This window comes from Zootoca vivipara, chromosome 13 (genome assembly GCF_963506605.1).
Source record: "Zootoca vivipara chromosome 13, rZooViv1.1, whole genome shotgun sequence".
Lineage (NCBI taxonomy): Eukaryota > Metazoa > Chordata > Lepidosauria > Squamata > Lacertidae > Zootoca > Zootoca vivipara.
The window spans coordinates 53,675,970-53,702,777 of record NC_083288.1 but is presented as its reverse complement, the minus strand read 5'-3'; the positions used below and the strand labels follow the sequence as shown (position 1 = coordinate 53,702,777).

At 49.2% G+C, this 26,808-nt stretch overlaps 2 protein-coding genes across 3 annotated transcripts; both read left to right on the top strand.

Annotated features, from left to right (window-relative positions):
• Positions 1-9,747: 9,747 nt before the first annotated feature.
• On the top strand, positions 9,748-11,829 carry LOC118095906 (E3 ubiquitin-protein ligase TRIM56-like). Its single transcript, XM_035137234.2, has one exon. It carries the CDS (start codon positions 9,799-9,801, stop codon positions 11,812-11,814), a length of 2,016 nt encoding a protein of 671 aa, XP_034993125.1. The 5' UTR covers positions 9,748-9,798; the 3' UTR covers positions 11,815-11,829.
• A 3,192-nt stretch (positions 11,830-15,021) lies between these two features.
• Positions 15,022-25,412, top strand: LOC118095388 (E3 ubiquitin-protein ligase TRIM56-like). Of its 2 annotated transcripts, none has more exons than XM_035136607.2 (2): positions 15,022-15,147; positions 20,996-25,412. In XM_035136607.2, exon 2 carries the CDS (start codon positions 21,051-21,053, stop codon positions 23,097-23,099), a length of 2,049 nt encoding a protein of 682 aa, XP_034992498.1. In that variant the 5' UTR covers positions 15,022-15,147; positions 20,996-21,050; the 3' UTR covers positions 23,100-25,412. The 2 variants fall into 2 exon arrangements, with proteins under 2 accessions (XP_034992498.1, XP_034992499.1); XM_035136608.2 differs by having other exon boundaries at positions 15,038-18,576.
• Positions 25,413-26,808: the final 1,396 nt, after the last annotated feature.

Here is a 26,808-nt window from a genome sequence, read left to right as displayed (position 1 = left end):
CTCTCAAAGTGGCCAAATACCCCAAATAACTTAGCAATCTAGATAGACTGCCCCTGGACCTGGAGGTTCCATAAGAACATAAGAAGGACCAAAGGGGGTCCATCTGGCCCAGCATCCCCTTCTCACAGTGGCCAACAGGATGAGAAACCCACAAGCAGGATCCGAGCATAAGAGCAGCTCTCCCCTCGCCTGCTCCATTGTTTTATTCTCTTTGCAAGCTGGCCTTTGAGGGTTTTGTTCTGCTTTACCGTCAAGCAATGTGTGGATTTTACGAAATGAAATAAATTATAGTGGACTACCAGAAAGCTCAGGGTGTGGAGGGCTGCTGTTCCTCTTAATTGGGCAATATGTCCTCCATCCTATTAAAGTCGTCTTCAAAACTTTCCAGTGCAGCTCTCTGCCAAAGAACATAAGGAAGAAATTTTTATTATACTGTACATTTAAAGCTACATTTATTTAACAGCAAACTGTCAAGATGTAGGCGGGAAAAAGCAGACCGGCACCTGAGGTCGTATCTCCCCTCACCTACAAGCCACAGCCAAGTAACACATATGGATGGCCACCTGTCATGGCTGCTTTATTTGAGATTCCTGCATTGCAGGGGGTCATAGCTGCCAAGTTTTCCCTTTTCTCGCGAGGAAGCCTATTCAGCATAAGGGAAAATCCCTTTAAAAAAGGGATAACTTGGCAGCTATGCAGGGGGTTGGGCTGGATGACCCTCGGGGGTCCCTTCCGACTCTGGTTACATGAGATTGGACAGAGAATTAAACTGCTGAGTGTATTTCAGGGGCTCCTTCGGCCAATGAATTGGGAAACTGAGGGAACAGAGAGGCAAATGTGACATTTTCCAAGCCGAGGGAGAAGCCTCGCGAGACCAAGAAAACTGGAACAAGACCCTGATCCTTCTGTTTGAGGCCGGAGGGGAACCCCAAGGCATCCTCTGGCCAGGGACCCCCTAAAAACTCCTCATGGGCACCTGAGGGAATGACATGAATTAATGGATTTCAAATTGTGGCTGTTTGGGAGGCCTCCGGATATGAGGGCCTTGCCTTCTTTTCCCCAAACTGCTCCCCCCCCACTTCACAATCAAGAGCATATAAATGTTATGAAATACTGTAAATAAGTTGCCCCTGAGGAAGAGGATAAGAAAGAACCTTTTGAATCCTCATTAAAGAAAGAAAAGCCTCCTGAGGGAGCGGGCGATGGTCCCCTCCATTGCCTGAGGAGAGAGGGGGAGGGGCAGCTCTTCTAGCACTTTCTAAGGGGAAGAAAAAGGCGGGAAAACGCCTCAGGCGGCGGGAGGCCTTCATATCTCAGCCTCTTCTGAGGAGAAAAAGGGCCCCCTTTCTGAGGAAAGTGTCTCATTTCTGAGGAGGAAAAGCATCTCCTCAGAAACAACCCATTTATTTCATTTATTTATAACTACAGTATACGCTGCTTGATTGCAAAAGAACAAGAACCCTCAAAGCAGTTTACAAAGGAGAAAGCAGTAAATCTGAGAGAGATTCACAGGTGTCCTTCGAAACATACAAAAGTTGAAATGCTGAAATAGATTAAGATTTTCTCAACTTTCAGTCCTGGTGCTCCTTTGATTTACTCTTACTCAATTGTTTGAGGACGGGTTATAATAATGTACAAAAGTCATAGCATAAATTGGTAATTGTACAGGGAGAAAGGATGAGGGAATTTCGAAACCAAAGTTGGGAAATTTATTGTACTGAGAGCAGCGACGGAGGAAGGAAAATAGAGGGAACGTTTGAGGGGTGGGAAGTCAGCTTTTAAATCAGTACTAAATTTGAATAATAATAATCTTAATCTTAATAATTTGTAGCCCGACCACCTGACTGGGTTGCCCCAACCACTCCGGGCAGCTTCCAGCATATATAAACACATAAAGGTAAAGGTAAAGGGACCCCTGACCATTAGGTCTAGTCGTGGGTGACTCTGGGGTTGTGGTGCTCATCTCGCATTATTGGCCAAGGGAGCCGGCGTACAGCTTCCAGGTCATGTGGGCAGCATGACAAAGCCACTTCCGGCAAACCAGAGCAGCACATGGAAACGCCGTTTACCTTCCCGCTGTAGCGGTTCCTATTTATCTACTTGCATCTTGAGGTGCTTTCGAACTGCTAGGTTGGCAGGAGCTGGGACCAAGCAACGGGAGCTCACCCCGTCACAGGGATTCGAACCGCCAACCTTCTGATCAGCAAGCCCTAGGCTCAGTGGTTTAACCACAGCGCCACCTGGGTCCCCATATAAACATATAGTAAATCATTAAACCTTAAAAAGCTTCCCTACACAAGGCTGCTTTCAGATGTTTCCTAAATGTTATATAATTGCTCCTCTCCTTCACATCTGATGGAAGGTAAGGGTGCCACTACCGAAAAGGCCCTCTGACAATCGATTTGTATTGATTTGGTGAAAAATTGTTTAAAATTATGGAAAATCAATTTTTAAAAATTGGCAAAAAAGAACTCAAGGGGAGGGGAACAGTAATTTAAAAAACCCATTAAAAATTGTGTGACTTTCTAGGGAGAGCAAAGACATAGCTGTCAAGTTTTCCCTTTTCTCACGAGGAAGCCTATTCAGCATAAGGGAATTTCCCTTCAAAAAAAGGGAGAACTTGACAGCTATGAGCAAAGAACCACCAGGTGATGCCATTGAGCAACTTACTTGCCTTTGTGATTATGTGATTATGTCTTCCTGTCTTTCTTTTTCAACGAAGCTCTTGGCACAGGCTTTCCTGACAGGAAGACCATGGCTCAGACCTCAACCTTAGCCTACCTTTATCCAGGTGGCCTTGAAAAGTGATCTGTGTTTACAATGTATTTTACTTTTCCCATACGTAGCCCACCTTCCAGCCCCCTCCCCCAGGAGCTCAAGGTGGCCCACATATAATAATTGGTTGGCATCTGTCCGTCTTGTGAGGAGGAGAGCACCCCTGGGAGTTGGCTCCTCTGCCTTCAAGGGGTGAAGTCAAACTGCTGGAAGGTTGCAGCACCTATATCTGTGGCTGCAGAGACCGATACGGGAGAGACATGTTTTATTGCAGCTGGGGAAGAGGAAGGCGTCCTGCTGAGCTGCTGCAGATGCACCATGCCATTTCTTCTCTCTGCTCTCCTCCCGGCGGTCATTTCTTCTCTATTCTTTGCTATGGACTTGGCTGCCCATCTCCAGGCACTGAGATCTTCTGAAAGGGATTCCCACACGGCAGGGTTGATGTCGCCGGTCTTCTTGTCACGTTTGCAGACATCTTTGTAATGCAGAGTTGGCCTTCCAGTGATGCCTGGTGCCGGGAGCCAGCTCACCATGGAGCACATCCTTGGAGATCCTGCCATCTTCCATTCTGTGGATGTGGACCAAGCCAGCATGGATGTTGCTGAGACAGGAGTGCGAACTAATAAGATAATGGATGGTTCTCCCCCCCCCTCTCCTCAATTAACCCCCACAAGGACCCTGTGAGGGTAGGCTGAGAGGCAGTGATCAGCCCCCAAGGTCACCCAGTGAGTTTATTGTATCAGGAGGGAATTAGCTTACTAAAGGTAGGGGCACCTTGGTTCTCAAACTTAATCCGTTCCGGAAGTCCGTTCCAAAACCAAAGCATTCCAAAACCAAGGCGCGCTTTCCCATAGAATGTAATGCAATACAGTATGGATTAATCCGTTCCAGACTTTTAAAAACAAGCCCTAAAACAGAAATTTAACATGAGTTTTACTATCTGACGAGACCATTGATCCATAAAATGAAAGCACTAAACAATGTACTGCAGTCACACAATCAGTATCTGAACTGGGTTCCACATAGTCATAAAAACAAAAAAATAAGAGCCACAAAAACACAAAAGAGCCACAAAAACAGACAAACCTCAGCATAACACTCAAAACAGAAGGCTGGCACTCAAAATGGAGCATGTTCGGCTTCCAGAAAAAGTTCACAAACCGGAACACTTACCGGTACTTCCGGGATTGCAGTGTTTGGGTTCCAAGTTGTTTGAGTACCAAGGCGTTTGAGAACCAAGGTAGCACTGTAAATAGAATTGATAAGAGAGTTTAAACAGGGAGAAGAGTTAAAAACCGTGGCTGAGCCCAAGCACCTGCACTCAGCTATGTGGAGCTTGCGGCCGTGTGGTGAAGAACGAGGCACCTCTGAGCCCACACAGCACACCAGGAATATGCTCTCCTCCAGGCTGTGCTAAGTTCAGCTCCAGAGTTCAGCCTTGGGGCATGTGATGCAGCAGCAGAGAATGCCTCTGAGCATACCTTGAATGCCTTTCCCTCAGCCTTGCCCAGTGTGGCATGCTTGGTGTGCTTTGAGGCTTCCAGGTCCCTTCTCTGGGTTTCACTTCCGCCTTTGAAGGCGAAAGCTCTCTTGCAAGGCAGGATTGTTGGTCTCAATGTTTGGGTGTGCGCATTTCCAGCTCTGCCGGCCGGGCTGTGTGCACTGCCTGGGCGTGTGGCAAGGGAGGAGAAGCCTGTGGGTGATCCTTGCATTTTCAAGTGCGGCTGGAGGGTCCCGATCCCGAGGGGTGAACGCCGGGAGCCTCTCTTGTCACTGCTGCACTATCTCACACGTGATGATAATGGGCCACGAAACCGCCTTCTGCAAAAACAAACATGTTATGTCAAAATGAAGGGAGAGAAAAACAACAGTGATCTCATTGTGGGAGTTTACTATAGATCCCCAAGCCAAACTGAGGACACAGATGATGCCTTCCTGGAACAGATGACCAAGCATTCAAAAGGAAGTGAGATAGTAGTAATGGGGGATTTCAACTATCCTGATATTTGTTGGATGTCAAACTCAGCCAAGAGCATAAGGTCGAACAGATTCCTCACTGGCCTTGCAGACAACTTCATTGTCCAGAAAGTGGGAGAAGCAACAAGAGGATGAGCCATTTTAGATCTGGTCCTAACCAATAGTGATGACCTGGTTAGTGGGCTAGAAGTGGCAGGATCATTAGGTGGGAGTGACCATGCTCTTCTGGAGTTTATTATTATACAGTGGAAAGAAGCAACCAAGCATACTAAGACTCAAATCCTAGACTTTAAGAAAGCCGAATTCAGAAAACTTAGGGAAATGCTGGGTGAGATCCCATGGACAGAAATACTAAAAGGGAAAGGAGTTCATGACGGTTGGGAGTTTGTTAAAAGGGAGATATTAAAATCACAACTTCAGGCAATACCAATGAGACAGAAACATGGAAGGTGCCAAAAGAAGCCAGAACTTTTAACTGAGTTAAGATTTAAAAGGGATATGTACACAAAATGGAAAAAGGGGAAAACCACCAGAGAAGAATTCAAACATATAGCCAGCACGTGTAGAGACAAAGTCAGAAAAGCTAAAGCACAGAAAGGGGGAACGAACTAATCAGCTGAGAGTCCTTAGGGGCCAAAACGCCAAAGGGGATGATTTAATACCTGTTTGGTCTTATTTCTTTTCATTTATAAGCTAGAAGGAACACAACCTAGAAACAAATCTGGTTTGGGCATTTGGGTACATTTATTGACATTCCCTTGGTATAAAAGGCTACCTTGCCTTGTAACCATGTCTTGTTTAATCATTACGGTATGTCTATGCTATGCATAGTTCCAGTCGCTACTTTCCGCACAATCACACACCTGTGATTTATCTCTCCCCCCCCCCATTTTATTTCGTGCCTGCTTTTGCAGAGGTGGGAAGCTGATTTTGGGCACCCATCTGTCTTGGGAGACAATGGAGGAGTGCGCCTTCGGGGGTGAAGCCAAACTGTTGGAAGGTTGCAGCATCTGCTGGGGCTGAAGACACAGATACCTGAGACGAGTTTTTATTTTTATTTTTTATAATAATTTTTATTGCGTTTTTTCCGGAATACAAAGAAAAACACAGACAATGAAAAACACTACAATGAAAACACTTAAAAGAAAAATAAACACATAACAAAAAATTTACTTATTCCTATTTTCCTCTCACATTTTATGTAGGGACCCCCTCGGGCTCCCATCCACTGTGGTTCATTAACATACACCATTTTAGCATTTTCTATATCAATTTAATCGCCTTCTATAATCTTGTTTTACACCTTTCACATAACGTGTCCATCATTTCCACAGTTTAATTTCAGCCTAATTCTAATCTTAATATGTAACTTTTGCATATTTTTTAAAAATGCAACTTAAATACAACTTAAAATCTGAGACGAGTTTTTAGTGCACCAGGGGCAGATGAAGGCAGCCATTTACGCTGCTGCAGATGGACCACAGCATTTCTTCTCTCTGAGTTCCCCTTACGTCGTCATTCCCACTCCCCCACTCCAAAAAATATTGCGGCTAAAATGCCTTTTTATTTAAGCAGCTTTGCGCATATCTATTTATATACACACGGGGCAGATAAGACTGTTGATGCACCTTTTTTTTTTTAAAGGTAACTGCCTCCCCATACGGTAAACCACCTTGAGCAGTCAGTCTTGGGCAGAGAAAGACCAAACCACAAATGGGTGTGTAAAGGGAGGTTTTGTGAGCATGCAAGGGCACAGAATACACAAAAGGGAAGAAAGAGGGAAATGCCCAGGTTAGCTGAAGCGTGCAATAAACATCTACCTTTGCGGTTAAAGCTGGTGGTGGGGGTGGTTAGCTGGTGTGGCTAACCGATACGATGACTATAAAAACGGTGTGTAAGGAAGACCAGGGTTCAGCCTCCGACTGCTTTCTTGGTCGCTTGCTGTAACCTTTCCTGCTCCAGCAAGAAATAAAACTTTGCCTTTGATTCTTGGGTGATGTTCTTCGGAGCTGGTGAGTAAAGGACTAGGGGACCTTAGGAGAGTCAAAAGGGAACCCGAGGGTCATCTAGTCCAACCCCTGCGATGCAGGAATCACAGCTGGACGGGGCCCTCTTTTGGCCTGACCCAGCTGCTTTCCTCAGTTCTTGCATCCACGTAGGAAACAGGGTGCTCTCTGACGGGGTCGGGGAGGGGGTCGGGAAGCAGCCTCATGACAACACACATTGCCAAGACCCTGCTTGCGATACCTCCTGGGGGGGGGGGGTCCAGCCTGGATGCCCCAAGAGGAGACAGGCTGCGAGGCTCAAAGGGAGCGAGGAGAGCCAAGGGGAGCGGGTGAGCCAGACGCCCCCTCTCTGGCCCTTCGTTGCGCCCCAGCGGAACCAGCCCCGAGCCCTCCCGCGACCCCCTTGTCGCAACCTCTGAGCCCCGGTGCGCCTTGCGTAAGGTAAAGGGTAAAGGGACCCCTGACCATTAGGCCCAGTCGCGGACGACTCTGGGGTTGTGGCGCTCATCTCGCTTTATTGGCCGAGGGAGCCGGCGTACAGCTTCCAGGTCATGTGGCCAGCATGACAAAGCCACTTCCGGTGAACCAGAGTAGTGCACAGAAACGCTGTTTACCTTCCCGCCGGAGCGGTTCCTATTTATCTACTTGCACTTTGACATGCTTTCGAACTGCTAGGTTGGCAGGAGCAGGGACCGAATAATGGGAGCTCACCCCGTTGCGAGGATTTGAACCGCCGACCTTCTGATCAGCAAGTCCTAGGCTCTGTGGTTTAGACAACAGCACCACCCATGTCCCTGCTCGTTGTGTAGGGGTGCCCAAACTTATTTCAAAGAGAGCCAGATTTGATGAAGTGAACATGCGTGAGGGCCAACCAAAGCTGCTGCTTCTTTTTTAACGATTTTACCCCAATGTTGTTAAACCTTTTTGTGGGTTGAAGTTGTTGGGCAGGCAAGCTGCCAGCCAGTCGGGAATCGCCCCGAGATATGGGGTTCGGGCAGCGGCCTTTGGCACAGAGACCTTCAGAGGGTTAAGGGCCTCCGGGGTGGGTCGGTGGGCGGTCCTTCTCTCCCTGGATCCCGTGGAAGGGGAGGTCATGCTGATCGCAAGGGCCTCCATGAGAGCTGTCCATGAGAGCTGTCCAAGGGTGCCCCGGCCAGCCCCAGGAGTCTCCTGGGAACCCCATAACCCCCACTCCTGATGGAAAGAGCCGCCCCGCACTTCTGGCTCACACCCATCTTCCTTGGACGTGTTGTAAAAACCGGGGGTCAGCTGTGCAGCTCAACCCACAGAGTGTGGCGCTTTCAACCCCGTCTGCGGGTTTCCCCGTGTTTGAGGCTGTGCGTTTAACGCGCTCCTGTTCGTGCCCTAGTGCACTTATGGACATTGTACAGAGCCTTGATTTCCTTACATCAGGCGCAAGGGCTCCCTCTCCTGCCTCCTGGGCACACACCGATCGGAGAGCACCCTCTCACCCCAGGCTCCTAGCAGGAGAAAAGGGGGGAGCCCCAACAGGGCAGCTGCCTGGGCCTCTCCAGGTAAGGCTGAAGGAAACACCCCCCCCCCAATTGAAGCCCCAGGCTAAGGCAGAGCTCTCCAGATGTTGCTCGACTCCAACTCCCTCCCTGAGCGCTGACCTTGCAGGGAGTTCAAAAGTCCAGCCATATCTGGTGTTTGCAGTACTTTTGTCCCAAGAAGACTGGACAAAGTCAGGGTCAGGGATGGGGGAGGGTATCCTTGGCTCCTAGCCACAATTGAGACTCTGCTGTGCCTCAGTGGTTGGTAGGGACTGCGGAGGGAAGGAGCTTCGTTGATTATGGTTCCTAAATGGAGCCTCCATGGACAGAGCCAGTCTAACTTGGAATCGCGGAGAACAGGAGTGGGACTCTGCTGTGCCTCAGTGGTTGGTGATCCGCTCCACTGTCAAACTGCTCTTACTATCAGAATGTTCTTCTTGATGTTTACGCTGGAATTTCCTTTCTTGTAACTTGAATCCATTAATTCAGGTCCTCCCCTTGGAGCAGCAGAAAACAAGCTTGCTTCATCTTCAATGTGACAGCCCTTGAGATGTTTGTGGGATGTGAAACACAAGAGCAGTCAAGTACAACATCCCTAGAGTGGACATAGAAGGGGATGTCTGGACAGCCAGTCAGAACTTCCTGTTTCTCCTGGACTGGGACAGGCTTCCTCTGCATGTGACTAGAGGTGGGCGTGGCCTCACCTGTGCAGGTAACAAAAGCATAGGACTGACCGCCATATCTCTCTCTCTCTGACCACATTCGTCAAAGAAGCAATATCTACTTAGCCTAAGATGCCCTCTTGGCTTCCAGCCAAGAGAGGACAAAGGAGCTGTCTCCTTATGGGATAGTTTCCAGGTATATTACTTTTCCAAGCTAAGTCTGCCTTCTGGGATGCAATTGTGAACAGAATGTGTGAGTAAACTCTTTTTATACTTTTATAGAAGACTGTGTCGTGTCTTATGAGGGAATGTAGGGGGAAATACCAGGACAGTTATTATAGAGGCTATAGCGAGCCTGAGCAACACATCTGCTGTGGGAGTTTAAAAGGGGAATGTTACTCTGCTAAATTGTGGAACTTGTTAACACAAGTTGGAATAAGATATAATCAAACAATATATCCTCTCCTGCATCCCTGAACATTCCCACAATGTTTGAAGATGGCTCTCATATCTCCTCTCAGTCTCCTCTTTTCCAGGCTAAACATACCCAGCTCCCTCAACCGCTCTTCATAAGGCGTAGTTTTCAGACCCTTGATCATCTTGGAAGCCCATCTCTGCATATCTTCCAGCTTGTCCATATCCTCCTTAAATTGTGCTGCTCTGGATTTCTGATGATGTGGCCTAGAATCACATTAGTCTTTTTTTGCTGCTGCATCACACCGTTGACTCATTTTGAGCTTGTGATTTACTAAAACCCCTGGATCCTTTTCACAGCACTCTCTCTTTCTCTCTTGTCCACCCCCTTGCAGGTTCCTTTCAAGGCACCGAGAGGAGCAACCTCCCAGCAGCGGGGGCCACCCCACCATGGCTGCCAAGGCCCCGTCCCTCTCCGAAGCCCTCACCAGCGGCTTCCTGACCTGCACCATCTGCCTGGAGCGCCTGCGCCGCCCCAAGATCCTGCCCTGCCTGCACAGCTACTGCCAGGAGTGCCTGCGGAAGTTGGCAGGAGGCCGGAAGGAGCTGCAGTGCCCGGAGTGCCGTGAGGGGGTGGCCCTCCCAGAGGGGGGCGTGGGCGCTCTCCGGACCAACTTCTTCATCAACGGCCTGCTGGACCTGGTCCGCCCCGCAAGGGAGGCAGAGCCCACCTGCAGCCTTTGCCCGCTCACTGGTCAGGAGGCCAGCCAGCTGGCTGTCTCCCGCTGCCTGGACTGCGCCGAAGACATGTGCCAGGACTGCGCCAGTGGGCACCGCTGCTCCCGCCTCACCCACCTCCACCTTGTGGTGGCCATGGAGGACTACCTCTCCGGGGAGCACGACGAGGAGATCCGGAAGCGCCAGGCGCTGCGGTGCAAGGAGCACGCTGGCGAGGAGCTGCGCTTCTTCTGCACGCCTTGTGCCGCCGTCCTTTGCCGGGAGTGCCGCCTGGGGGCCCACCTCCAGCACCCTTGCCTGCCCCTGGCCGAGGCGGCCCAGGCCCGCCGGCCGGTCATTGTGGAGCTCCTGTCTGGGGTGGAGGAGACGGTGCAGGTCATCCGGATGGGGAGGGCCAACCTGGAGAGGGAGGCTGCGGAGCTGCAGGTGCGCGAGGCTAGCATCCGGGATGCAGTGGAGCAGGCATGCTCACGGGTGGTGCAGCGGCTGCTGGCACACCAGGAGGAGGTCCTGACCCAGCTGGAGGACTATGTGGAGGAGCGGCAGAAGGCCTGCCAGTCCCTCTGCTCCGATCTGGAGTTCCAAGAGGAGGTGGCCTCCAGCACAGTGGCCTTTGCCCAGAAGGTGCTGGGCCTGGGGAGGGAGGCGGAGATCGTCTCCCTGGAGCAGGTCATCTGTGAGCGTCTCAGGCATTTGCAAGGCTTCTCCTGGGAGCCGCTTGCCACCCACCTGCCTTGCCTGGTGGTTGAGGCTGAGATCGAGGGCAGCAGCCCCCGCCTGTTCCACCTGGAGTTCCGGGAGGAGAGCCCTGCAGGAGTGCCAGAGGGCTACAAGGAGGCAGCCACGAAAGGGGCAAAGAAGAAGAAGAAGAAGAAGGAGAATCACGTGGAGCCTGCCGAGGAGGGATCCCAGACGACCGTCCTCACCCCCCTTCTGGCACCCAAGCCGTTCTTCTCGTGTAGCTTCTGGGTCAAGACACCCAGCGACAAGAAACGCCCCCAAGTCACGGGGCTCTGCCCCTTTGGCTCCAGAGAGCTGCTGGTGGCTGACAAGCAAAACCAGAAGCTGAAGCGCTTCTCCTTGCAGGGGGAGTTCAAGGGCACCATCCCTATCCCCAGTGGCGTGGCCCCGGTCAGCGTGGCCGTTGTGGGCAGCAAGGTGGCCTTCACGGCCAGCTCCTGCCTCTACCTCCTGAATGGTGAGGGTGGCCTGGTGTGGCAGAAGGCCCTGCAAAGGGGGCAGGCCAGCCATGCCGTGGTGGCACTGGGGGGAGACCGTGTGGCAGTATGCGTGGCTGGGCAGTTGGAGGTGTACGACCTGGAGGGGCGGCTGCTGCAGAAGATTGTGCCCGAGGGCAGTGCAGAGAGGTGCCTTGTCTTCCTGGCCAACTGCAAGGATGGCTTTGTGGGCTCAGACTGGTACCACCGCAGCGTGGTCCTGTTCACCAGGACGGGGCAGCTGGTGGCCGAGTGTTCTGAGGATCAGCTAGGCAAGTGCCAGCCGGGGGCCGTCTGTGCCGACAGCACGGGCATCATCTATGTGGTCCTGCGGGAGCTGAACAAGGTGGTCGCCTTCTCCCCCAGCGGGGAAGACTTGGGGGCCTTCCTCACTGCCGAGAACAGCATCGACCGGCCACGGGTGGCCACGGTGACTGGGGAGGGACGCTTTGCCGTGGCTCTGAGCAACGGCACCGTCCACATCTTCCGGATCAGATATCAGGGCAAGTGAGACAGAGGAAGGGCGGGGGGGGGGGGTTGAAAGCTGTAAGTCCCAGAGTTAATGACCCAAGAGTTAATGACTCTGAAGCATACTTAACCCGAAGTATGAATGTAATTGTTTCTGGAAGTCTGTACTTAACCTGAAGCGAACTTTCCCATGGAAAGTGGTTTAATCCATTCCCGATGGGTCCGCGGAGTACTCAACCTGAAGCATACTTAACCCGAAGTATGAGTGTAATTGGTTCCGGAAGTCTGTACTTAACTTGAAGCAATCTTTCCCATTGAAAGTAATGGAAAGTGGATTAATCCGTTCCAGACAGATCCGCGGAGTACTTAAACTGAAAGTACTCAATCCGAAGCGTACTTAAACTGAGGTATGACTGTATTTGCATCTTTGCAAGAGAGGACAATTGTATACAAGCCAAAATAAAAGAGTCTGGATAAAAAACCTCCTGCAGTTCTGAGATTTTTGTCCTGGGGTGCTTTCAGATGGGAACTTAATATGTAAAAGGACCACAGAAACATCTTGTATGAGAAGCATCAACTCCACAGCAAACAGAGGCCTGGAAACCCCTCCCCACATTTTTTGACATGCAGAAAATTCCACTAGGAGCAGCCAGAGAGGTCTGGGAGCAGGAGCTGTTCAGAAATGGGGCAGAATCTCACCATACAGCATATTGGTAACAACAATGATCAGTTATTTGTTTCCTTCATTAATTTGGCATCCCAAAGCGATTTACAATATATTATAACAACTAATAGAATTTCAAATATGGAAACTTCTTGTATATATGAAAACAGTTTCAAACAACAATGCCTTAAATCAGTCTGATTCCAACGCTGATAACGGCTGGAATGAAGATTGTAGAATCATTGGAAAGGACCCTGAGAGTCACCTGGCAAATCCCCAGCAATTTCATTTCCTTTGGAACTTTGATGATTTCAATTCCACCTCTGTGGAAACACCCACACGGACCGTGCATGATGTCGACAAAGATGCACCATGCCATTTCTTCTCTCTGCTCTCCTCTCGGAGGTCATTTCTTCTCTATTCTTTGCTATGGACTTGGCTGCCCATCTCCAGGCACTGAGATCTTCTGAAAGGGATTCCCACACGGCAGGGTTGATGTCGCCAGCCTTCTTGTCACGTTGCAGAGTTGGCCTTCGTGATGCCTGGTGCCGGGAGCCAGCTCACCGTGGGGCACATCCTTGGAGATCCTGCCATCTTCCATTCTGTGGATGTGGACCAAGGCAGCATGGATGTTGTAGAGACAGGAGTGTGAACTAATAAGAGAATGCATGGTTCTCCCCCCTCTCCTCAATTAACCCCCACAAGGACCCTGTGAGGGTAGGCTGAGAGGCAGCGATCAGCCCCCAAGGTCACCCAGTGAGTTTATTGTATCAGGAGGGAATTAGCTTACTAAAGGTAGGGGCACCTTGGTTCTCAAGCTTAATCTGTTCTGGAAGTCCGTTCCAAAACCAAGGCGTGCTTTCCCATAGAATGTAATGCAATACAGTATGGATTAATCCATTCCAGAAGCCCTAAAACAGAAATTTAACATGAATTTTACTATCTAACGAGACCATTGATCCATAAAATGAAAGCACTAAACAATGTACTGCAGTATCAATCAGTATCTGAACTGGGTTCCACAGTCATAAAAACAAATGAAAAAAAGAGCCACAAAACCACAAAATAAACAGCAAAAACAGACAGACCTCAGCGTAACACTCAAAACAGAAGCGTGGCACTCAAAACGCAGCATGTTCGGCTTCCGGAAAAGGTTCACAAACTGGAACACTTACTTCCGGGATTGCAGTGTTTGGGTTCCAAGTTGTTTGAGTACCAAGGCGTTTGAGAACCAAGGTAGCACTGTAAGTAGAATTGATAAGAGAGTTTAAACAGGGAGAAGCGTTAAAAGCCATGGCTGAGCCCCAGCACCTGAACTGAGCTATGTGGAGCTTGCGGCCGTGTGGTCAAGAACGAGGCACCTCTGGGCCCACACAGCACACCAGGAATATGCTCTCCTCCAGGCCCGTGCTTCAGCTCCAGAGTTCAGCCTTGGGGCATGTGATGCAGCAGCAGAGAATGCCTCTGAGCATACCTAGAATGCCTTTCCCTCAGCCTTGCCCAGTGTGGCATGCTTGGTGTGCTTTGAGGCTTCCAGGTTCCTTCTCTGGGTTTCGCTTCCGCCTTCGAAGGCGAAAGCTCTCTTGCAAGGCAGGATTGTTGCTCTGAATGTTTGGGTGTGCGCATTTCCAGCTCTGCCGGCCGGGCTGTGTGCACTGCCTGGGCGTGTGGCAAGGGAGGGGAAGCCTGTGGGTGATCCTTGCATTTTCAAGTGGGGATAGAGGGGCTGAAAGCCTCTCTTGTCACTGCTGCATTATCTCACACGTGATGAAGCGGCCCCTGGGCCACGAAACCGCCTTCTGGAAAGAAAAAAAAAACACCAACCACAACATGTTAAGTCTTTAAGCGGCCACCACGACGCTCCCGTTTCTTTCTCCTGGAGCAGGATAACCCAGAAGTTGCTCCTCCTGAAATTATTAAATAGGTGGAACTGGCTGCACCTGCAGGCATGATACATCCCTGCTGGATGTCGCTCAGACAGGCTTTCCGGTTTCCAAAACGCTCCACTCCATCTAATCTACTATTGACCCTGCAGGCCATTGTTTTACAGGTATGTGGAAATTTCAACTCAAGGAACATAGAACTGCTACACGAACTAATCAGCTGAGAGTCCTTAGGGGCCAAAACTTTAATACCTGTTTGGTCTTATTTCTTTTCATTTGTAAGAAAGAAGGAACACAGTCGAGGACCCACCTCCCAACCTAGAAACAAATCTGGCTTTGGGCATTTGGATACTTTTATTGACATTCCCTTGGTATAATAGGCTACCTTGCCTTGTAACCATGTCTTGTTTAATCATTATGTCTATGCTATGCATAGTTCCAGTCGCTACTTTCCGCACAATCACACACCTGTGGTTTATTTCCCCCCCCCCATTTTATTTCATGCCTGCTTTTGCAGACGTGGGAAGCTGATCTTGGGAGACAATGGAGGAGTGCGCCTTTCGGGGTGAAGCCAAACTGTTGGGAGGTTGCAGCATCTGCTGGGGCTGAAGACAGAGATACCTGAGACGAGTTTTTATTGCAGGAGGGGCAGAGGGAGGCGTCCAGTTACGCTTGCCTTGGCAGGATTCCTCCGCCCCCTGTGGGCCGAGGCGAGCGTCAGATTCGCTTTCGCTTCCGCGCAGTGACGCTCCCAGCCAGCCCCACATCTCGGGGGCGACCTCCGGGGGAAGGTCAAGCGGAGCACCCCCCGCCCAGGTGCCGCTCCGAGGTAGGGGCTCCTTCGCGGGTGGGCGGACAAGCTGCCAGCCAGTCGGGAGTCGCCCCCGAGATATGGGGTTGGGGCGGCGGCCTTTGGCCCGGAGACCTTCGGAGAGTTAAGGGCCTCCGGGGTGGGTCGGTGGGCGGTCCTTCTCTCCCTGGATCCCGTGCAAGGGGAGGTCATGCTGGTCGCAAGGGCCTCCATGAGAGCTGGCCAAGGGCGCCCCCGCCGGCCCCAGGAGTCCCCTGGGAACCCAGGAGTCCTGCCCCCTAACCCCCACTCCCGCTGGAAAGAGCCGCCCCGCACTTCTGGCTCGACGTGTTGTAAAAACCGGGGGTCGCCTGTGCAGCTCAACCCACGGAGAGTGGCGCTTTCAACCCCGTCTGCGGGTTTCCCCGTGTTTGTGGCTGTGCGTTTAACGCGCTCCTGTTCGTGCCCTAGCGCACTTATGGACAATGTACAGAGCCTCGATTTCCTTACATCAGGCGCAAGGGCTCCCTCGCCTGCCTCCTGGGCACACACCGATCGGGGAGCACCCTCTCACCCCAGGCTCCTAGCAGGAGAAAAGGGGGGGCCAGCAGGGCAGGTGGCTGGGCCTCTCCAGGTAAGGCTGAAGGAAACATTCCCCCCCCCCAATTGAAGCCCCAGGCTAAGGCAGAGCTCTCCAGATGTTGCTGGACTCCAACTCCCTCCCTGAGCGCTGACCTTGCAGGGAGTTCAAAAGTCCAGCCATATCTGGTGTTTGCAGTACTTTTGTCCCAAGAAGACTGGACAAAGTCAGGGTCAGGGAGGGGGGAGGGTATCCTTGGCTCCTAGCCACAATTGAGACTCTGCTGTGCCTCAGTGGTTGGTAGGGACTGCGGAGGGAAGGAGCTTCGTTGATTATGGTTCCTAAATGGAGCCTCCATGGACAGAGCCAGTCTAACTTGGAATCGCGGAGAACAGGAGTGGGAGGAGGCTGTGGCTCTCAGGTGCTGCTTGGGGGCTTCCCATAATGGGCACTGGTAGGGCAGGATATGCTGGGTGAGATGGGCCCCTTTCGGCCTGATTCAGTAGTCAGGCTCCTCTTACATTCTTAAGAGGCAGAGGGACCAGAGCAGTTCTGGCATTCCTGGGGGCTGGGGGTCTGGCCCCCTGGACCTCCCTTTTGATCTCCATGCACCTGACTCACACCCCAAGACTGAAGCCAGAATCCTGGATTTCTGCGTCTCCTTCTTGCTCTGCTGACCCACCCTCTCGACTCTGTGGCTCCCAGCCCCCTCCTTAACCCTACTTGCTCCCACATGGACAGCCACTCAACTTCCCTGGCCCATCTTCTAGAACAGGCATGTCAAACCTGCGGCCCTCCAGATGTTTTGGACTACAATTCCCATCTTCCCCAACCACTGGTCCTGCTAGCTAGGGATCATGGATGTTGTAGGCCAAAACATCTGGAGGGCCGCAGGTTTGACATGCCTGTTCTAGAACATTGACACCACAAATTGTAGCATTGGAAGGGATCCCCGAGGGTCATCTAGCCCAGCCCCCTTCAATAAAGGATTCTCAAGTAAAGCACCCAAGACAGATGGCCATCCAACCTCTGCTTAAAAACCTCCAAGGAAGGAGAGACAACAGCCTCCCGAGGGAGTCCGCTCCACTGCCAAACTGCTCTTACTAGAGCAACACGTGGCCATGTACAATATCAACTCTTTATAATATCAACAGAACCAAAAACTTAACATATATGAACAATGTAAATAACTCTTAGAAGATTCTCTTCAAAACATAAACAATAAAGCAGGATTCAGTTGAGTCTCTGAAATCATAAATCAAGGAAATGTGGCAAAAAGTCAGTCATCAAAAACCAAGTGGAAAGATGAATAGTGTTCCAATGATGCTGAAGTGGTTAACAAACTCATGATGTACAGTGTTTCCGGATGACAGTTCGTTAACCACCATGTGGTTAACAGTTCGTTAACCATCATGCCAGTTTGTATATGGAAATAATTGGTAAAAGAAAAACAACAAAAAGATGGAAACTAAATGAGCTATTGCTAGAAGATGAAAATATAATAAAAAAAGCAGAATTGGTCCTAAAAGATTATCTATATATATATATAAATGTGAAAGGTCCGTGTTTGTGTTTCATGACCTTTCTCCAAATCTGCTTGACCAATTGAGTTGAAATTTGGACACAATGTTCCAGTCCAATATGCAAGTGTTTCCATAAACCTAGATTACACGGATGTGACACCAGTCACAGGTAAAAGCATGAATTTGTGCAAAAAAGCTCCCTCCAGTGGATTGCAAAGGATGTCAAAATCATGGGAAGAAGCTTATATCTCAGTCATCCCAAAACAAAGCTCAGATATGAACCAAATGAAAAAAAATTAGACCAATTTCCCTATTGAGTAATGATTATAAATTATTTGCAGGAATTATAGCCAACAGATTGAAAAAAGTTATGAAAGATCTAATTAATACTGATCAAGCAGGTTTCCTCCCAGGCAGATTTATGCATAACAATCTTAGGAATGTAATAGATATTTTAGAATATCTAAATGTCAAGATTAATAAAAAAGCAGCACTTCTGCTGCTTGATGCCGAAAAAGCCTTTGATAAAGTGCCGTGGATATTTCTGAAAAAGACTATAAAGCTAACAGAATTTGGTAACAAATTATTTAATGGAATTGATGCAATTTATAAAATGCAAAGACCAAAACCTTTAAAGCCCTATGCGGCTTGGGACCCTCGTACCTACGGGACCACCTCTCCTGGTATGCCCCGCGGAGGACCTTAAGGTCCACAAACAATAATATTCTGGAGATCCCGAGCCATAAGATGGCTAGATTGGCCTCTACTAGAGCCAGGGCCTTTTCAGTACTGGCCCCAACTTGGTGGAACGCTCTTTCCCAGGAGACCAGGGCCCTGTGGGATTTGTCATCTTTCCGCAGGGCCTGCAAGACAGAGCTGTTCCGCCTGGCCTTTGGGTTAGACTCAGCTTGACCCCTGTGTTTTCCTCCCTCATGGCTTGGATTTATGGACTACTTGAAATGAGGCTGCACTTTAAATTTTAATACTGTATTTTATTTTAATTAATTGTTTTTATGTTTTATTGTAATTCTGTTGGTGTGAGCCGCCCTGAGCCCGGTTTTTGACTGGGGAGGGCGGGGTATAAATAAAAATTTGTTATTATTATTATTAAATTATGAGTTGTCTGGGGAAGTAATAATCCAAAGAGGCACCAGACAGGAGTGCCCCCTATCTCCATTATTATTTATTTTGAGTTTGGAATTTTTATTGGAAAGTATAAGAAAAGATGGTATGATTAAAGGAATTGCAATTGGTAGAGATGTCCACAAAATTCAGGTGTTCGCAGACGACATGATAATCACAATGAAGGAACCAAAGGAGAGCATACAACAAACACTAAAAAGAATCACGGAATTTGGGAAACTGGTAGGTTTTAATTTGAATATGAACAAAACTAATATAATATCTTAAAATATGTCAATGGGTGAGATTGAGCAATTACAGAAAGAGGTGGGGCTAAAGATAGTAAAACAAAATATTTGGGCATCTGGATTACAAATAATAATAATAATAATAATAATAATAATAATTTGTTTAAAGATAATTATACCAAAATATGGAAAGAAATAAAGAAAGATTTGGAGGTTTGGAGTAGATTAAAATTATCATTATTAGGCAGAATTGCGACCAAAATGTTATTCCTATTTCAAATGATACCAATTAGGACCGAGAGCTGACATCTTTAAACAGTGGAAAAAAGACCTCACAAAATTTATCTGGAACCATAAACCCATGAGAATTAAATATAAATTAATAATTGATATAAAAACTAGGGGAGGCTTGGCTTTGCCAGACCTAAACCTGTATCATGATGCTGCGGTAGGCTTCCTTTAGGTGAAGGAATGGATTATGCTAGGCAACTATAAGTTATTAGATCTGGAGGGGCACAAAAACCAGTTTGGCTGGCATTCCCATCTGGGGGAAGATAAAGTAAAAGGTTTTAATGATCATATTTTTAACAAATCTCTATTGAAAATATGGGAGAAACATAAAAGGCTATTAGAGCCCAAAAAACCCCGATGGCTGTCACCGGTTGAAATTATTACTGTGAAGAAGAAAAACTTGGACGGAAATTGGGGAAAGTATAAAGATCTAATTGAAGAAAAGGAAGAGAAGCTCAGAATAAAAGAATATGAGGAAATAAAACACTACAGTGGTGCCTCGCTAGACGAATTTAATTCGTTCCATGGGTCTTTTCTTATAACGAAAAATTCGTCTAGCGAATCCCATAGGAATGCATTGATTTTTTTTAAATCTTTTTTTGCCCATAGGAACGCATTAATTGAATTTCAATGCATTCCTATGGGAAACCGCGATTCGCTAGACGAATTTTTCGTAAAATGCATTCGTCTAGCGAGGCAACCTCCACTAGAAAAAACCTTTCGTTAAGCGGAAATTTCGTTAAGCAGGGCATTCGTTAAGCGAGGCACCACTGTACTTGATGGGTTGGATGCAATATCATCAAATAAATATCAAGTTTAATAAAGATAAGTTACAAAAAGGCTTCTTGGACAAAATGTATAATGTATTGCTAGAATGGGAGGTCAAAGATGAGATGATAAAGGAGACGATGGTTAAATGGGCAATTGATTTGGGAAAACCTATCCAATTAGAAAAGTGGGGGAAATTATGGAAAAATTCATGGAAATTTACAGCTGCTGAGGGAATTAGAGAAAATATGATCAAAATGTTCTATAAATGTTATATGACACCAGTCAAAATACACAAAATGTACAAAACAAAAGATAATTTTTTTGGAGGTGTCAAAAAGAAACAGGAACTTTTGTACACATGTGGTGGCACTGTGAGAAAATTAAACCTTACTGGAACCAGATCTTTGAGGAAATCAAAAAAATATTGAAGCATTATATAAGAAAAAACCCCTGAATATTTCCTATTGGGAATGCTAGATGAAGGAATAAATAAACAAGGTGAAAAAATATTTCTCTATGCAACTGCGGCTGCAAGAATATTGATTGCCACATACTGGAAAAAGCAAGAAATACCAAAAATGAGTGAGTGGCAGGAGAAATTATTTAGCTATCTAGATCTAGCAAAATTAACAGATTTAATTAGAGGCTGCAGTAATCAGAAATTTTATCAAAGCTGGGGAAAATATGGAGATTATATGAGAAAACAATGCCCCACATTAAAATCTTGGATTTATTTCTAACCTTCCGTATTGTTTATAAATATAAAAATATATAAGTATGGACATGACTATGTGGGTATATAAATGAAGGCTTGCACATATTTATATATAGCCATATTAGGAATGATGTAAGGAATTACCCGGTAAGTGATAATGTAGCAATGGAATGCAGTAACTAATTAAAACGTTTAAATAACCCGAGGGGAAGACTTAATGGTTGGAGAAGATAAATTCTTTTATTTGTTTTTGTTTGCTTTGTTTATTGCTTGATTTGCTTGATTTGAGTTAGATTGGAGTAAAGGGAATATACAGATAAAAATTAGTGGATCCCAGTATTATGTTTTATTTATATTTTTCTTTGTATGTTTTGATATATATGAGTCGTTTGATTTGCATGATTTCTTTGTTTGGATTTGAATTTCAATCAAGTTTATTTTTAAAAAATGAAAATAAATAAATAAATTGTGCTGCCCTGGACTTCTGATGATGTGGCCTAGAATCACATTAGTCTTTTTTTGCTGCTGCATCACACCGTTGGCTCATATTGAGCTTGTGATTTAGGAAAACCCCTGGATCCTTTTCACAGCGCTCTCTCTCTCTCTCTCTTTCTCTTTCTTGTCCACCCCCTTGCAGGTTCCTTTCAAGGCACCGAGAGGAGCAATCTCCCAGCAGCGGGGGCCACCCCACCATGGCTGCCAAGGCCCCGTCCCTCTCCGAAGCCCTCACCAGCGGCTTCCTGACCTGCACCATCTGCCTGGAGCGCCTGCGCCGCCCCAAGATCCTGCCCTGCCTGCACAGCTACTGCCAGGAGTGCCTGCGGAAGTTGGCAGGAGGCCGGAAGGAGCTGCAGTGCCCCGAGTGCCGTGAGGGGGTGGCCCTCCCAGAGGGGGGCGTGGGCGCTCTCCGGACCAACTTCTTCATCAACGGCCTGCTGGACCTGGTCCGCCCCGCTGGGAAGGCACAGCCCACCTGCAGCCTCTGCCCACTCATCGGCCAGGAGGCCAGCCGGCCGGCCGTCTCCCGCTGCCTGGACTGTGCAGACGACATGTGCCAGGACTGCGCCAGTGGGCACCGCTGCTCCCGCCTCACCCACCTCCACCTTGTGGTGGCCATGGAGGACTACCTCTCCGGGGAGCACGACGAGGAGATCCGGAAGCGCCAGGCGCTGCGGTGCAAGGAGCACGCTGGCGAGGAGCTGCGCTTCTTTTGCACGCCTTGTGCCGCCGTCCTCTGCCGGGAGTGCCGCCTGGGGGCCCACCTCCAGCACCCTTGCCTGTCCCTGCCTGAGGCGGCCCAGGCCCGCCGGCCGGTAATTGTGGAGCTCCTGTCTGGGGTGGAGGAGACGGTGCAGGTCATCCGGATGGGGAGGGCCAACCTGGAGAGGGAGGCAGCACAGCTGCAGGTGCGCGAGGCTAGCATCCGGGATGCGGTGGAGCAGGCATGCTCACGGGTGGTGCAGCGGCTGCTGGCACACCAGGAGGAGGTCCTGGCCCAGCTGGAGGACTATGTGAAGGAGCGGCAGAAGGCCTGTCAGGCCCTCTGCTCCGATCTGGAGTTCCAAGAGCAGGTGGCCTCCAGCACAGTGGCCTTTGCCCAGAAGGTGCTGGGCCTGGGGAGGGAGGTGGAGATCGTCTCCCTGGAGCAGGTCATCTGTGAGCGTCTCCGGCATCTGCAAGGCTTCTCCTGGGAGCCACTGGCCACCCGCCTGCCCTGCCTGGTGGTTGACGCTGAGATTGAGGGCAGCAGCCCCCGCCTGTTCCACCTGGAGTTCCGGGAGGAGAGCCCCGCAGGAGTGCCAGAGGGCAACAAGGAGGCGGCCACGAAAGGGGCAAAGAAGAAGAAGAAGCAAGTGCAGCCCGCCGAGGAGGGATCCCAATCGACTGTCCTCAGCCTCTCCGACGTAGCCCCCGTGCCTCCTCCCAAGGTCCCAGAAGCTTCTCTTTTGACACCCAAGCCTCTCTTCTCGTGTAGCTTCTGGGTCAAGACATCCAGCGACAAGAAACGCCCCCAAGTCACAGGGCTCTGCCCCTTTGGCTCTGGAGAGCTGCTGGTGGCAGATGAGCAAAACCAGAAGCTGAAGCGCTTCTCCCTGCAGGGGGAGTTCAAGGGCACCGTCCCTGTCCCCAGTGGCGTGGCCCCGGTCAGCGTGGCCGTTGTGGGCAGCAAGGTGGCCTTTACAGCCGGTTCCTGCCTCTACCTCCTGAACGGTGAAGGTGGCCTCGTGTGGCAGAAGGCCCTGCAAAGGGGGCAGGCCAGTCATGCCGTGGTGGCGCTGGGGGGAGACTGTGTGGCAGTGTGCGTGGCCGGGCATTTGGAGGTGTACGACCTGGAGGGGCGGCTGCTGGAGAAGATTGTGCCCAAGGGCAGTGCGGAGAGGTGCCTTGTTTTCCTGGCCAAGCGCAAGGACGGCTTTGTGGGCTCGGACTGGTACCGCCGCAGCGTGGTCCTGTTCACCAGGACGGGGCAGCTGGTGGCCGAGTGTTCTGAGGATCAGCTGGGCAAGTGCCAGCCGGGGGCCGTCTGTGCCGACGCCACGGGCATCATCTATGTGGTCCTGCGGGAGCTGAACAAGGTGGTCGCCTTCTCCCCCAGCGGGGAAGACTTGGGGGCCTTCCTCACTGCCGAGAACAGCATCGACCGGCCACGGGTGGTTACGGTGACTGGGGAGGGACGCTTTGCTGTGGCTCTGAGCAACGGCACCGTCCACATCTTCCGGATCAGATATCAGGGCAAGTGAGACAGAGGAAGGCCGGGGGGGGGGGGGTTGAAAGCTGTAAGTCCCAGAGTTAATGAGCCAAGGCAGACTGGTGTGCCCATGGTCACACAAGGTGAGCAATGGTGTGTGTAGGAGAGTAAAAGCAACAATTCCTCCCGCCTGCCTTCCTGTCTGGATTGGGTCGGCCCCCACCAGAGTTGTGCTTTAGTTTCCTCTAGAGTTGTTGTCCCAAGAGTGGCCACCAGAGGGCAATATGGAAATGATAGAACCTGGCATAGAACGGCCTAAAGTTTTAATTACAGGTAGGTAGCCCTGTTGGTCTGAGTCGAAACAAAATAAAAAAATTCCTTCAGTAGCACCTTAAAGACCAACTAAGTTTTTATTTTGGTATGAGCTTTCGTGTGGATGCACACTGAAGTTTTTATTTTGGTTTTTATTTTGGTATGAGCTTCCGTGTGCATGCACACTTCAGTGTGCATCCACACGAAAGCTCATACCAAAATAAAAACTTAGTTGGTCTTTAAGGTGCTACTGAAGGAATTTTTTTATTTTCTAAAGTTTTAAGTTCCTTTTGTTCTCCCATGTAAATCAGGGGTATGAAAAAGTCCACCAAAAATCCAAAATGCTGCAACTGCTGGATAATGGCAGGCAGCAGTAGAGACCTGCTTACACTTATATTTAGAATATACCAGCTTGGGGCTTGAAGCTGGAATACGGTTTGTTTGTCTACTTCATCAGGTCTAGAACTCGTTTACACCCGTTAGTGGTCAGGGTGTGGCTATGTCTCGTGAGTCAATGTGTAAAAACATGGGAAGCATGGACCGAATAAGGAGAAAGGTAAACAGGAGTGGTGGTCTTCGAAATCAGAGTAATGGGAGATGTTGACAAAGGTGGAGATTTTAGCAGGGAAATTAGGCGGTCGTGATAGGCTGTAAACCTTGCAGTACCCAGCCAGTGGGGAGACAAGGGAGGGAACCTGCGGTTCAGGTATAGGGAATATAAGCTTATGATTTGTCAATTTTGGGTGTGCCTACTTTGGAAACCCATTCCTGCAAGGACGTATTGTATTCAATAAACTCTCTGCTTTTTCACCAATTTTATTCAGATTAAGGGTCTTAGGACCCACTTTTTTCTGACAGAGGAGGTCCCCTCTGACAAGAGGGTGGGCATCATAACCTTTCCAAAGTGCCTTTTCTTCATCACCAAAGCAGATCCCTCAGCTGCTTTCCTGCTCTCAGGGGGAAACTCTGGGCTTGGCCAGGTGTTTTGCAAAAGGGCTCTCAAATTTGGCCTGCTGGTGCGGCCAGCTTCCAGCTGCTAAATGGGGCATAACACAACAGTGTGTACGTAATTGGAACGTGAATGAGAGTCTGGGGCATGATATTAAGCCTGAACGTTATATTCATTTGCACCCCAAGGAGACCATCACTGAGTGGGGATCCCGTCTGTGCCTTGCGCAAAAATCTGACAGAAGAACATGCTTTGTAACTCTGTTCTGATCACCATTCCTCTCTCTTTTTCTATAAATACCATTCAATAATAAAACAAAAGTGTATATTTGCATCTTTGCAAGAGAGGACAATTGTATATGAGCCGAAATAAAAGAGTCTGGTTTAAAAATTTCCTGCAGTTCTGAGATGTTTGTCCTGGGATGATTTCAGATGGGAACTTAATACAGTGGTACCTCTAGTTAAGAACTTAATTCATTCCAGAGGTCCATTCTTAACCTGAAACTGTTCTTAACCTGAAGTGCCGCTTTAGCTAATGAGGCCTCTGCTGTTGCTTTGATAGAGCCTGAGGAGGGGGCTGTTGGGGGCTCCTAGGCAGGGTGGCTTTGCTCTGCCTCCAAAGTTGGTGTAATGATAATAAGTTGGAGGCAGCAATGCTTCTGAATACTACCGTAGTAGCTGGAAACAGGAAAGTTGCATCTGGTTGGCCACTGTGAGGACAGAATGCTGCAAGTCTATAATCTGGTGTAAAAATTAAAATCACAATGCATTAACCTAACTGGAGCAAATCTTCTTAGCTGCCAGAGCAAATTTGGCTGCCTGGTGTGTAATTTTTAGGTATTTATCGGCTAAGAGGTCAACTATCACTTCCTGGGAGGATTAATCCAAGAACCTGATGAGGAGTTACCCATTTTTCTCTGGGCACCATATTTAAATGGCAAATCAACTATTAGTAGTAGTATACCTGTAGATCTCAGGGAAGGGATCCAGGTGGCGCTGTGGGTTAAACCACAGAGTCTAGGGCTTGCTGATCAGAAGGTCGGCGGTTCGAATCCCTGCAACGGGGTGAGCTCCCGTTGCTCAGTCCCAGCTCCTGCCAACCTAGCAGTTTGAAAGCACATCAAAGTGCAAGTAGATAAATAGGGACCGCTCCGGCGGAAAGGAAAACGGTGTTTCCGTGCGCTGCTCTGGTTCGCCAGAAGCAGCTTTGTCATGCTGGCCACATGACCCAGAAGCTGTCTGCGGACAAACGCCGGCTCCCTCGGCCTATAGAGCGAGATGAGCACCACAACCCCAGAGTCGGACACGACTGGACCTGATGGTCAGGGGCCCCTTTACCTTTACCTAGATCTCAGGGAAGTTCACAACCTAAAATCACAAAAAACCACCACAAAATACATAATAAAAACCAAAAGCATTCCACAAATGGGGAATGCCGAAAAGGCCTGTTCTAGTGCTGCCTCCCTCCGGGCCTCTCACGGAGGAGGCACAAATAGTGAATGATATCCTCACCCCGGCTGCACAAGTGCATTTCCGTTCCATGTGTGCTATTCCAAGATTTCTCCCCTCTGAGCACCTATTGGAATCCAAGTTCAACCAAGGCCCTGCGTAATTGTGGAAAAGTCAGCACCTCAAGGCAGGGAGGCCTTGAATGGTTGTGCTTCATTTGAGGGTACCAAACAGAATAACGGGCAGCGATAATGGATGGCCCTGCCTTGGCTGGCGTGGTGGTCGAAGATCCAGTTTTTAAGATCATGCAAACTAAAGAGATAAATATTTCTCCATCTGGAGATTCTGACACTTTTGGGAACCAGCCTCCTGCACGTAGCTGCTCCAGCCAGCAGAGCTTGGTGAAAATATGGTCCACAAAAGCATTTAGTATCTGAGATAAGCTAAATCAATTCTGGCTGCTATCGAGGGGAGACCCAACTCAGCTCTAAGATGAGCCCATGGAGTACCAGCAGAAAGCCCACCAGCCCAACATCTGGAGAGCATCTGGTTGGCTGGAATAGGCCGGCTTAGAGGGAGAGGAGGACTGAGCTACCAGACACACTAGCTAAGTGAAACCTCCCCATTGAGAGGCAGTCTACCTCCGAATGCCAGTTACTGGGGGTGGGGCACTGCCTTTTCTGCCCTGCTTGTGACCTTCCACCCAGCCAGGGTGATGCCAGTGGACTAGGCGGTTCCGACTCGGTCTGGCCCTCCTTCGATTCTTCTCCCCTCAAGCTCTGAACTCGAACTCAAGACGGTGAAACCTTCCCTTTGTAATCCTCTTAATCAGCAAGATCTCCTGAAACCAAAGCAGGCTACCCCTGCAGCAGCCACCACCTAGCCTCTTTCCATGACACACACATGTGCACGCAGGAGTGCGCACAGTCAGCCGACCGCAAGTTACGCAACCCCTCTTGCATAACCTTGAATTCCTACATGCCAAAAAAGAACTGCTCGAAAGCGAGAGGGGAGGAGGCTCCCTCGCAAGCCCAGTGACATGAAGAAACCTC